This window comes from Thamnophis elegans, chromosome 1 (genome assembly GCF_009769535.1).
Source record: "Thamnophis elegans isolate rThaEle1 chromosome 1, rThaEle1.pri, whole genome shotgun sequence".
Lineage (NCBI taxonomy): Eukaryota > Metazoa > Chordata > Lepidosauria > Squamata > Colubridae > Thamnophis > Thamnophis elegans.
Window position 1 is genome coordinate 64,323,224 of NC_045541.1, and position 12,137 is coordinate 64,335,360.

General features: G+C 40.1%; 1 protein-coding gene and 1 long non-coding RNA gene across 7 annotated transcripts in view; one reads left to right on the forward strand and one right to left on the reverse strand.

Annotated features, from left to right (window-relative positions):
* The window catches only part of LOC116508820 (rac GTPase-activating protein 1-like), a 27,556-nt gene continuing 15,419 nt past the window's right edge, over positions 1-12,137 (forward strand). For 2 of the 6 annotated variants that reach the window (XM_032217567.1, XM_032217600.1), the window contains exons 1-5: positions 1-40; positions 2,024-2,106; positions 5,576-5,778; positions 6,425-6,561; positions 8,997-9,072. In XM_032217567.1, coding sequence (XP_032073458.1) covers positions 24-40; positions 2,024-2,106; positions 5,576-5,778; positions 6,425-6,561; positions 8,997-9,072 — 516 coding nt within the window. In that variant the 5' untranslated portion in view covers positions 1-23. The other 4 variants (XM_032217582.1, XM_032217575.1, XM_032217591.1 and 1 more) reach the window with 4 other exon arrangements.
* The window catches only part of LOC116508859, a 6,255-nt gene continuing 685 nt past the window's right edge, over positions 6,568-12,137 (reverse strand). The window contains exon 3 of the long non-coding RNA XR_004255430.1: positions 6,568-7,088. This is a non-coding gene — a long non-coding RNA (uncharacterized LOC116508859). The remainder of the gene's footprint in view (positions 7,089-12,137) is intronic.

Genomic DNA, 12,137 nt, shown 5'->3' on the forward strand with positions numbered 1-12,137 from the left:
CTTAGAGGGCGCTGTAAAGCACTATGAAGCAGTATCAGAGGTGGGTTCCTATCGGTTCAACCCAGTTCAGCCGAACCTGTAGTGGTATGCCAGCCTGGGTCACAGAACTGGCAGCGACCCAGGCTGGCCATGCCCACAAAACGGTTTCCTGGTCGCTGCTGTTGCCACCGCCATCTTTTTTTTAGTTCTGCCGATGCGCAGAACAATTTCTATTGAACTGTGCATGTGCATGCTGCACACATCCAGCATGCTGCGCGCATCCAGTATGCACATGCAAAGTGCATGCACAAGCGAACCAGCACTAACGCTGGCTGAAATCCACCCCTGAGCAGTATATAAGTGCTATTGCTATTGCTGTACAATACGTTATCTTACCCTTGGTAATTAATAGTGATCTTACCCTTATCTTGCATTTGGGGAGAATCTATTCAAAATCATTTTCTATTTTGAGACCTGTTCCCACCAATCCTTCTTCCATCCTTGTTAAACAGGAAAAAAAAGATTACTTTCACAAGGCTTTTCAGCTCTTACAGGCATCTGCCTACCAGTCTTCCTGCCACATCTGAAATCAATCTTAAGAACTGGGTGACTTCTATCATCAAATGTTAGCCTGAAAGAGGATCAGCTAGTTTGTGACCCAGTCTGTGTTTCTGGCTGGTTTTATACCCCAAGCTGAATTAATGACATTATTTAACCAGAACTCTATGCAGCAATTTAAAACTAAATCTTGTGACTTAATGAATTGCACAGCTCTTCCAAAAGGCCCTCATCTTGAGCCTTTGGAAGTTAAGTTAATTTTAGAGGTTGGATATGCTATGCAAAAACGTGGGTAGCTATTTTTCAGTTTAAGGTGACTGTATATACAAACCTAGAACAGAAAATTGTAGGTCACCATGTCTTCACAATAGCCACCTTAAATGAAAACAAATACTTTTTAAAATTCAATTGTTCTAAAGCATTTTTTAAAAAAAAACATCCACGCAGCCTTCAAGCAAAATACAGGGCATTTAATTATTTGCATGCAACGTAATAGCATTAATAAATCTGAAAGCGCAAACATGCACCAAGTTTGGTCACTTCTAGCAATGGAGAAGGAGCTGGAAATTTTAAAGGAAGCCAAGAGACTCCGTTGAATCCCCGTCCTCGTAATGCCTTGATTCACCACCTTTATTTCTCGAAGCCGAAGAGGTGGGCGGGAACAGCTTTTTTTAAATCGAGGGGCCGGAGGGATTTTCTTTACATAACACGAGGCGTTCCGAACAGACGGGACTGTGGGAGGAAAACCAACATTTGCGCACGGGATTGATTAACATTTGGAGGTTTGGCTGCAGGATGTGTTTGCTTACAATTCACTTTGCTCTATTGAGGGTATTTAAAAAGTGTGGAATGGGAGTTCGTCTTTTCTCTGTTCTTCCATCTCGCCTGGTCATTTCTCAGTTCCCAGCCTCGCAAGGCTGGTTTTTCTAGCTGAAAAACACAGGATATCCGAGAACGAGTGAGAGAAATCCAACCATGATTTGGACTTCATTTCCCAGAATTTGACACAGTAGGACTAGCGGATGGCTGGGTATTCTGGGTGTGGTCCTTCATGTTGAGAAGTTTTATATCAGAATATATTTTATTCTTTATATACCGTTTCCTCTCTTCCCTTAAAACATTAAAAGAATCCACAATGGACTGAAAATCGGTGCCTCCACTAGATATTTGACAGTCAAGCTGAAATTAAGTCAACCAAGTAAAAATAGCAAAGGGAGGGTGTGTCTTTTACTCAAACATCAATTTATCTGGAAGGCAGAGGAGGAAAAAGGCAAAATAAACTCTCCAAACATGTGAGGCTTCTGTTGCAGAGTTTTTCAAACAGTGGTGAGGGTTGAGCTTGGCTACTGAAGGGAAGGAGAGGAAGACAGTTTGTTTTATTGCTTGATAGTAGGCCTTGCCTTGTGCTGTGCTGAAGGCAAAACCAGTTCCTAGGCTGGCCCTGCTCTGTCGTTTTAACTTCCTTCTCAATCCTTGTTTTTAACAGGATGCATCGCTTTGGCCCACTGCTTATGCAGCATTTGGACCAACTCCTGGAGTTTGGCAATTTCAACAGCAACATTGAAGAAGGTGGGTTGGCTCTAGCTCACCTTCCTCTCATCTCTCTCCTACCTCACCTCTGAATCTGTTAGCTTTAATGACCAATTTCATTTATGCCCTACCTTGGGCTCCAAGCCATAAAGCAACTTTATGACCTGTGGCCTTCAACTCCCAGAATTCTTGAGCCAGCTATGCTGGTTTAAGAATTCTGGGAGTTGAACTCCACAAGTTATATAGTTGCCATAGTTAACCACCCTTGCCCTAAAGTTATTGTCTGCCTCTTTCTGTGTCTCTGCTTTCTTAAGGCAGGAGGATACAATTCTGGGTAGATCCTTCTGTTCTATAAGGTTTTTGTTGTTTGTCAGTATTCCTTTATGCAACACAGTACCATCTATGAAAGCAGTCTTCCTCAACCCTAGAGCTTCCAACTGTATTAGGATGAAACTTGTGCGTTGACTGGGAGTTCTGAGTTTAGTCTTCTGTGTAGACTGAACTGAAGGGAAGAGACATGAACTTTGTCCTAAATAATTCTCTTACTTTTCATGAGCTGTGGTGGTGCAGTGGTTAGAGTGTAGTATTTCAGGCTATTTCTGCTGACTGCTGGCTGATTGCAATTAGGCGGTTTAAATCTCACCAGGCTCAAGGCTGACTTAGCCTTCCATCCTTCCAAGGTGGATAAAATGGGGACCCAGATTGTTGAGGCCAATCTGTAGACCACTTAGAGAGGGCTGTAGAGCACTGTAAAGTGGTATATAAGTCTAAGTGCTATTGCTATTTGCCCTGTCCATGGAAGATTGGAATGACAAAACAATATTTGCATGTCCCTTATTTTATTTGCTGAATCATGTCCCAGCTTTCTGCTCACTGACTGATCTGAAATTTCAATTTTGGATTGAAATAACACTGAAGCTGCCCACACTGTATTTTTAAGTATCGTTGTATCTATAGATGCTTCCTGTGGTATTTTCAGGCTCTTCACGCAAGAACACTTTAATGTTTTCTTCTTCCAGCTTTCTTGTTTAACAGGGGATAAGTGTGGGGAGTGGATATGTTGAAGCACAGAGAGCCAGTGTCTAACTTAGTCTTTATTAAATATAGAAATGCTTTGGGGTTTATAAGCTACAAGCATTCTTGGTAAATAATAATAGATGACTACAAACATAATTTGGTGAAGATGGGAAGAACCTGGTAATTGCGTATCTTGTGATTGGTTGAACATTGTCCATAAGAGCTATTTGATTATTCCCCTACTTTGTATGGTCTCCTGCAATTTGCCCTTTGGCCTGGAAAGGATGGGTACCTATATAGATATAAATAAATAATACATTTAGAAATTAGAAATTAGACTATTGCTTGAGCAATTTTTCATTCCTTGGATTTATGTTACAATATGTACTGGTATGTGCAGAATTGTATTAGCATAACATTCCCTTCCTTTGATCTGATCTGGCTGCTTTTTATTGGAATGTATATGTATGCTGTTTCTCTAGCACTGTTAACTTTTGAAACTGAACGTCTCAAAGATGCTTTTTCAAGAGGCAACTGGGGGTGGGGACGTTCTTGTTTTTCTTTTCTTTTGTTCTCAAAGAAAAACAAGAGAGTTCAGTTGCCTCTTGCAAAAGCACCTTTGGGACAACCATAATCTGGATGGCTGAGAATCCCCATAGATATTTTGAACCTGAATTAAAAACTGATGTTCTGGGACTGCCTTTCAAAGAAGAAACAAACTTCAGAATAGCTTTGTTGAGGTTCTACCATAGGAAGGTACAGCTTTGCAATGCAGGGTCTCAACTGAATCTACCGTAATAAGCAGGTGGGAGTCAGAGAAAAGTCTTAACTTTGATTTCTGTTAAACTTGTAAATATAATTAAGAAAATTACTCCTCAGTTGTTTTAGAGTTTTTCCCCCTTCATATACTAACAAGTTTAACTGAGTGACAAGTTTTTAAGATACTCTGAAGGCAATGCTTTAAACGCTGCCTGCAGAGCCTCTATTGCAGTGGTTCTCAACCTGTGGGTCGGGACCCCTTTGGTGGGGTCGAACGACCCTTTCACAGGGGTCACCTAAGACCATCGGAAAACACACATTTTCAAAAAAATGTGGAAAACAAAAAATAATTTTATGGTTGGGGGTCACCACAACATGAGGAACTGTATTAAAGGGCCGCGGCATTAGGAAGGTTGAGAACCACTGCTCTATTGCTTCTCCAGCTTCCTTTAGGTCTGTTTAGCGCCATGGTGCCACAGTGGTTAGAATGCAGTACTGCAGGCTACCTCACTGCTTATTCCAGGAGGTCGATTCTGAATAGCTCAAGGTTGACTCAGCCTTCCATCCTTCAGAGGTCGGTAAAATGAGGACCCAGGTTGTGGGGGCAATATGCTGACTCTGGAAACTGCTTAGAGAGGGCTATAGAGGACAGTATATAAGTCTAAGTGCTATTGCTACCTGAAGCACCAGCTTGCTCAGGTATCTAACACCACAACCTAGGGCTCCATGCTAACCCCAATGGGTGTGGGGTGTGCAAGAAGTGCTGCATGGGTCAGGGAAGGCATGGTGTGGGCATAGTCCAGGAAGGGTGTGCAGGGGTTCCTTTTGCAGCAGAAGCACTGAAGCAGCCACAACAATCTGAAGCCCTCCAAAGATTGCAACTCTCACCAAAGTCAGGCAGTGTGATAAACTCTATACTATCAAGGTTGACTCAGCCTTCCATCCTTCTCAGGTGGGTAAAATGAGGACCCAGATTGTTGGGGGCAATATGCTGACTCTGTAAACCGCTCAGAGGGGTCTGTGAAGCACTATGAAGCAGTATTTGAGGTGGGTTCCTATAGGTGTTATAAATGGAAAATGTGAGAATAGCATGGTATAAGAAGAAATGTTTTAAGATACATGAGAAAAAAGAGAGAATCTAGCAAAAGTTCTCCGAAGTACTGAGATTTCAAGAAAATAGCTGTATTGGAGTGGATTTTTCACAACTTGGAATGGATTCTATAGAACAATTAAGCATTGATACAATGACACAGAATAGAGAGACTCTTGACTCTTATTAAACACTTCTGTTCTTACCATGACAGCTGTCAGAACTGGGGTACTTCAGTTGGTCCATTAATCAGTGGGTTAAGAGGATGCTGTTCTAATGGAATTTTGATCATACTATCTTTAGAATCCTTTTAGTGGGGTTTGACAGAAAGTGGTGAAAAACTGTGTTAATTCAAGCATTCTTTGTTATTTTGGGTATAGCATCAGTGCTTCCTGGTAGCAGGTTGGCCAGACTCTAGAAACTCTTTGCTTATGTAAGGATAAGGATAAAATTACATTTCCTGTACCCTTTTCCTGACACAGGAGAACCCATTCTCTTTGTTCACTTCGACATTTTCCATCTTAACTCATGTTATTCTTGGGCACAAACAAGATACGTATGTGCTTGCAAAGTTTATTTACACTTAGGTAATTTTGAGCCTTTGCCATCAGATCCCAATACTGACCCCATGCATCTGTTCAGAATATCTCCAGATTGCCAAGTGTCTGGAGGAGATGCGCCAGCGATGCTGCCGGCTGGATCATGATTTGCAGAAGGCAAGGCAGCAGTTACGCCAATCGGAATCTGAGTTTTCTGTGCTGGAGGTGAAGTTGAAACATGCCAGGAACCAAGTAGAGGTGGAAATGAAGAAAAGACGTTGGGCAGAAGCTGAGCTGGAAAAGCAGGTATGATAATTTTATTCTCTTGTCAGAAACAGCATTCCCAGAAGGAGGCTATCATAAGTGAAAGAAGTAGGAAAATGAATTGTATCTCTTCTGTCAAGTAATAGATTTTAGGAAAAATAGCCTCTTAATCTGAAAACAAGAGTGGATCACCTCTAGTCTTTCAGCTGTAATTGGGCTTGAATTCTTAATAGCACCAGAAAACATGGCGGTAGAACCATATTTAAAAGTGTGAGGCTAACAGTTACCATCCTAGTGTTAACATTTCTACCATACCTCATTCAGTGCACCTGTTGCATTTTTATACTTCTCAAAAACATTTTTGTGTAGGACAGGGGCGGGGAACAATGGCCCTTTTAACACTTGTGGACTTTAACTCCCAGAATTCCTGAGCCAGCCATGCTTAATCTTAAGTAAGCTTGAATCCCAGTTTAATCTAATTTATTCATGTGTCTCTGAATGGATTGTTAATGTAAAGTTAATGTAATCCTGAGAGTTCATGCAAGGTGAGGATAGTTAATTAATCTTATATCAGTGCAAGTCCTGAGGGAACACCCAGGCCCAAACCTTGTTCCAGTTGCCAGAGGCTCTCTTAAACATCATTTCATTCTTTTCATTAAGAGGATTTCTTGGTTCTCTTCCCTTCCAGGAATGCAAGTTGCAGCTTATCTATGACTACCTCATGGCAGACCCACAGATCGCCCCCCTCACTGAAGATAAACATGCAGACCTGGCCATTGTGGAGAGGCTGTGTTTCAGCCGCAGTAACCTACTGCCTAGAAAACAGTGAGTGTTAGAAGGCCAAGCTTCAGTTAAAAGGCTTTGATGTGGCATTCTTGTGCATGCAATCTTACACAAGAATTATGGTCCTCGGAGCTCCCTGTAGCAATCCAAACTCTGCCTTTGGAAAGATGATATAATTTGTCTCCATAAGAAATATTGCACATTAAAACCCTTGAACTAAATGTGAAGTGTTCTGGTTTGAGATGACTCTGGCATACCTGGCACCCTGGATGGGGAAATAAAGCAATGTTTTTTTGTCCATCCTCTTCTGGGACTTCTCCAGTTGCAAACAACATAAAGAAAATTATTGCAATCTGCCCAATGGATGATTGGCATTTTCCACTAGATCAGAGACATGAGGGACAATTGAAGAACCTTATTCCCTTCTGCCCGTTATGCAGTACTTTTCCTTGAGAGTTTTCCAAGTCAGGAATTCCCTTCAAAAGCAACAGCCACGGGACCAACAGAGAGGTGGGAAGAGCATCTGGCATTAGATCTTCCCCTCTGAGATTGGTGTTCCATCTCCAACCCTGTAGAGTGGAATCAAAGTAATTCAGTGTTACCTGGAACGCTGCACAACTACACAGAATTGTATTCCAAGTATATTATAATTTTTTTCTGAGTATTAAAATTAATCTTCATAATGCATTATCTCCATAATCTCTGGCACAACTCTGCAAAATAAGTACCAGTGACAAAGGAGGAAAATTCAGAGATCAAGAGGGAATAAATCAACACATGGACCTTGTATAGCATTTGATAAATTTATAATCAATTGTCATGTTTTAGCTTAATATATATTTAAAATATTTCCCTGGTTTTTCCATGATAGAGGAGAAGCGAGTAGAAATGTACAGGTAATTCTGCCCACTTTTTGTTAGAAACTTTTGCTTGGACACATGCACATAACTGACCAAAAAGTGATAGGGTTGCTCTTGCATTTTCTTTAAAAAACTCCAGCATTTTATTATCTTGGTTCTTCTCAATATCCAGGTTATATGCCAAACCTTTTCCAGGATTTCTTCTAAGTATCATGAGGAAGAAAGCCTGGCATATCTAGTGAGGATTCTCAGGCCATTGATATTATTCTCTTTAAAAAGTATAAATATGTCTGTATTCCTGTTAGTCTTCCCCAGAATTCTAGAAAGAAAGAAGCTGGGTAGCTATTTTGTCAGGAATGTTGTAGAAGATGTAGAAAAGAGGTGGAGACTCTAGAAAGAGTGCAGAGAAAAACAACAAATATGATTAGGGGACTGGAGACTAAAACATATGAAGAACGGTTGCTGGAACTGTTGCAGCAGATTGAGGTTTGTAATCTACTTACGAAAGACCAGGACTTGATACCACGAAGGTGAGAGAAACAGGTTTATTGGATGCATCGAGTTCAGCGTGTTCACACACCAAAATCTGAACTGGCCTGGCTACGCCCAGGGCAGTGATTTTATACCTTTAATCAAACTTCGTCAATCAGAGGGCGTTTAAAGTGCTGTATTCATACAAAACGTAAAAACCCCTGTTCAGAACAGGGAAGTACATCTTGGAAAAATACAAAAGCAGATATTCATACAAAAGTATCAAAAACAGGAAAGCTGATTTCATACCAACAGTTTTCTGTAACTTCTCTGTTCTATCTCTCACCCACATCTGGCTTCCTGTGCCACTCCTTTACAGAGTCTTGCCACACTGTTCAGCCCTATTTGTAACTTATGAGGAAGTTGGGGAGAAGGTTCACTGCAGCTAAAAGTCATCTTTGGGATTCTAGGGCACTGGACTAAAAGCCAAACTAAAATGAATTTATAAGGTCCATTCTATTAAGACCACCTAACCTGGCCAGCCACTGGTGGGTTTACCTGTGCAACCCATGCTGTATCAGAACTGGGTGTGTCTAGTTTAATGAAAAGAAGGACTAGGGGAGACATGATAGCAGTGTTCCAATATCTCAGAGGTTGCCACAAAGAAGAGGGAGTTAAACTATTCTCTAAGGCATCTTGGGGTAGAACAAGAAGCAATGGGTGGAAACTAATCAAGGAGAGAAGCAACTTAGAACTGAGGAGAAATTTCCTGATAGTTAGAACAATTAATCAGTGGAACAGCTTGCCTCCAGAAGTTGTGAATGCCCCAACACTGGAAGTCTTTAAGAAGATGTTGGATAGCCATTTGTCTGAAATTGTATAGGGTTTCCTGCCTGGGCATGGGGTTGGACTAGAAGACCTCCAAGGTCCCTTCCAACTCTGCTATTGTATTGTATTGTATTGTATTGTATTGTATTGTATTGTATTGTATTGTATTGTAAGTTTCCTGCCCTGAGTAGGGAGGGCATTATTCATTGCATTTTATCACTCTATAATTTTCATTCGAGCTCTGCTTAAGTTGGACGGGAAAACAAATAAAACATAGATGGATATTCATTTTGCATCCATTTTGATGTACTTTTCCAGGGGAATGTGTGCAATAGAAGAATCTGGTACCTCAATTCTATCTGACATCAGTTTTGACCACTCAGATGAGGAAGTGGTAAGTCCCATGCTTTTTTTTCAGGCTTGAAATGGGAGAAATGAAAAGGTTTAGGCCAAAATTGCCAAGCTGTTCAGAGTTGGAGAAATGTGTTAGCAGTAGGTCTCTTGGGAAATTATTATTCTGTCCAAAATGTTCACTTGTCGTGGTAGCACATAAGGACTCCTTCCAATAGAATAGCAGAATCTACACATGGATCACGAAGAAAATGTACAAGGATGACTAATACAGTCCACTGTATTGCACACAGTGAGTGTTGTAATAAAAAAGAAATATGCATAGGTGGTGTATGAAGGGAAGAAGGCTAGTAACACAAAATAAAGAGATTGTTTCGGCCACAAAATGAAGTGTGAATTCATCAAGAGTTGTTCATAGATTTTTCATGGATTAAATAGGAAGCAAAGTTTCTTATTGCATTCAGTGAGCAAACACCTCCACGCATGAAAGCTTGGATTCCAGCCATTAACTTCCTGATTCTATGGCTATAATTTATATTATGTGTTGAATTTCATTTCTTTCTGTCCTCTGGTTTCACTATTCTATTCCCAACTATCTCAATCACCACCTCTGGTATGTAGAGAATTTTTTTCTTCTCAATGCACCAGTGCATTTGATTAAGTAGATGGTAATCTGCAGACTTTTATAAACCTTATTGTTAGCAATAGCACTTAGACTTATATATCTTTATATAAGAGAATTATATATATATAATAGCTGATGAGAGCTAAATAGCTAGCTGATGAGAGCTAAATAGCTTGAAATAGATCTATACTAGTCTCCCTTTATTTATTTATCAGCATAAATATAACATATATATATATATATATATATATATATATATATATATATATATATATATATATATATATATATATATATATATATATATTTAAATGTGTGTGTTTTTTATAATTTATTTATTTTTTATTTATTTTTTATTTATTTAAAGTCACAACCCCTGGTATGCCCAAATATGGGAGGAAGTTCACTGCTTCCATTCTCTGTCCATCGGCTCGTCATAAGAGACCATCCAGACAGAAACCCAATATTTTTACTGTTGCCTTTGTTACATTTGTGTTGTATTTGTGCTGATAAATAAATAAAGAGAGATAATAATAAATAAAGGGAGTTTATTTATTTATCAGCACAAATAAAAATATAACAAAGGAAACAGTAAAAATATTGGGTTTCTGTCGTGATGGACTCTTGTGACGAGCCGATTGACAGACAATGGAAGCAGTTAGCTTCCTCCCATAATTGGGGCTTACCAGGGGTTGTGACACTAAATCTGGTCTTCATTTTACAATCTGGGTCTTCATTTTACCGACCTCAGAAGGATGGAAAGCTGAGTCAACCTTGAGTCTGGTGATAATCGAACTGTTGAATTGCAGGCAGTCAGCAGTCAGCAAAAGTAGCCTGCAGTTCTGCATTCTTACCACTGTGCCACCACAGCGCACAGTTGTTGTATAAGCTGCTCAAGTACTAGCAACTCTGAGTGGTTCAAGACTTTGATGCCACAAGACTTCGATGTTGGATGAAAGCAACCTAACAAAATTTTTGTGGGCTTTTGTGTGGCTCTGCCTTCTGCTGTTTTTATTATTGGGACTAATACCATTTTGCTGCTCCATGCCATACTTCTAGATGTCCCTGGACACAACCATTTATGGGTCCCGCTATTCCCTTTTAGCAGCTAGAGATTTGGCGTAGTCAAGATCTGGGTTGAAATTGACAAGAGTCTGCCAGATTTTCTTCCAGCTCGAGGAAGATGCTTCAGGTGCAATATAAGGCCCTGGTGTGAAATAGAAGAAAGTATACCCCTCATGCTCCTGGTAATCTCCCCATTGTCTCTGTGACATGTCACTTGGTCCATTTCTGAAACCTCTGTTAAAGACTGGTAAATCTGTCTCCAAAAAGAATCCATTTGATTGATGGACTTAAATAGTGGGAGAGGAGATTGGTGTGGTTATCTGGTTCTCTGTGCCTGCAAGCTCCCTCCCACTTCATTCCACACCCCATCTCTGTCCTTCGACTAAGCAGCTAGGCTAAATTTTTGAAATGGGGTTTATCTGCCTTCCAGAAGATCTTATTCAGAAATGTTTCAAGTACTGGTGGCTGGCACAGAGCATCTCTGAACCAGGAACTCTCACTTATACTGATGCAATTTTCTGCCAGTTCAAGAACTGCAGGAATTCCCATTAATGTGGCCAGGAGGAAGGTCCTTTATTCTACATGTAAGAAAGGTAACCAGATCTGAGAATTTTGCTATAGTGCTTGATACTAATTATGATACTAATCTACAAGATCTGTTGCACTGCCAATTCTGTCTCGGATCTCTATCCAAATATATGAAATATGGCAATATGATGATCCAAATCTTTCTCCCTTATAACTGTAAGTCAAATAAACTGGCATGTATCTATTGAAGAAAAGAAGGTCAAAGATTAGGTATGGGGGAAAAGTAAGGTTGGTGGAAGAGTTTATGAGGCTGGTATGTTAAGAATCGAAAAATAATTTTATTTTCCAACTGATTTATTTGAGCCCCACACTTTTAATTTCCAGTGTTCTTCACTGTAAAGTTATATCTAACAACATAATTTTAATGTAAGCTGCCAAAGTGAAATGAAATAAATATTACTATACTTATTCAATACAGTTATTACTCCAGAAAAGAAAAATTAAAAACAATTTTTTAATGAGGCTTCCAGAATGTGTAATGTTTCTTAAATTAAGCCTCACCTATGTATATGGCTATGTACATGGTCACGCAGTGGTTGAGTGGCTAAGATGCTGAGCTTGTAGATCAGAAAGGTCTGCAGTTTGGCAGTTCGAATCCCTAGCTCCATGTAATGGTGTGAGCTCCCGTTACTTGTCCCAGTTTCTGCCAACCTAGCAGTTCGAAAGCATGTAAAAATGCAAATAGAAAAATAGGGACCACCTTTTGTGGGAAGGTAACAGCATTCCGTGCACCTTTGGCATTTAGTCATGCCGGCCACATGACCATAGAGATGTCTTCTGACAGCGCTGGCTCTTCAGCTTTGAAACGGAGATGAACACTGCCCCCTAGA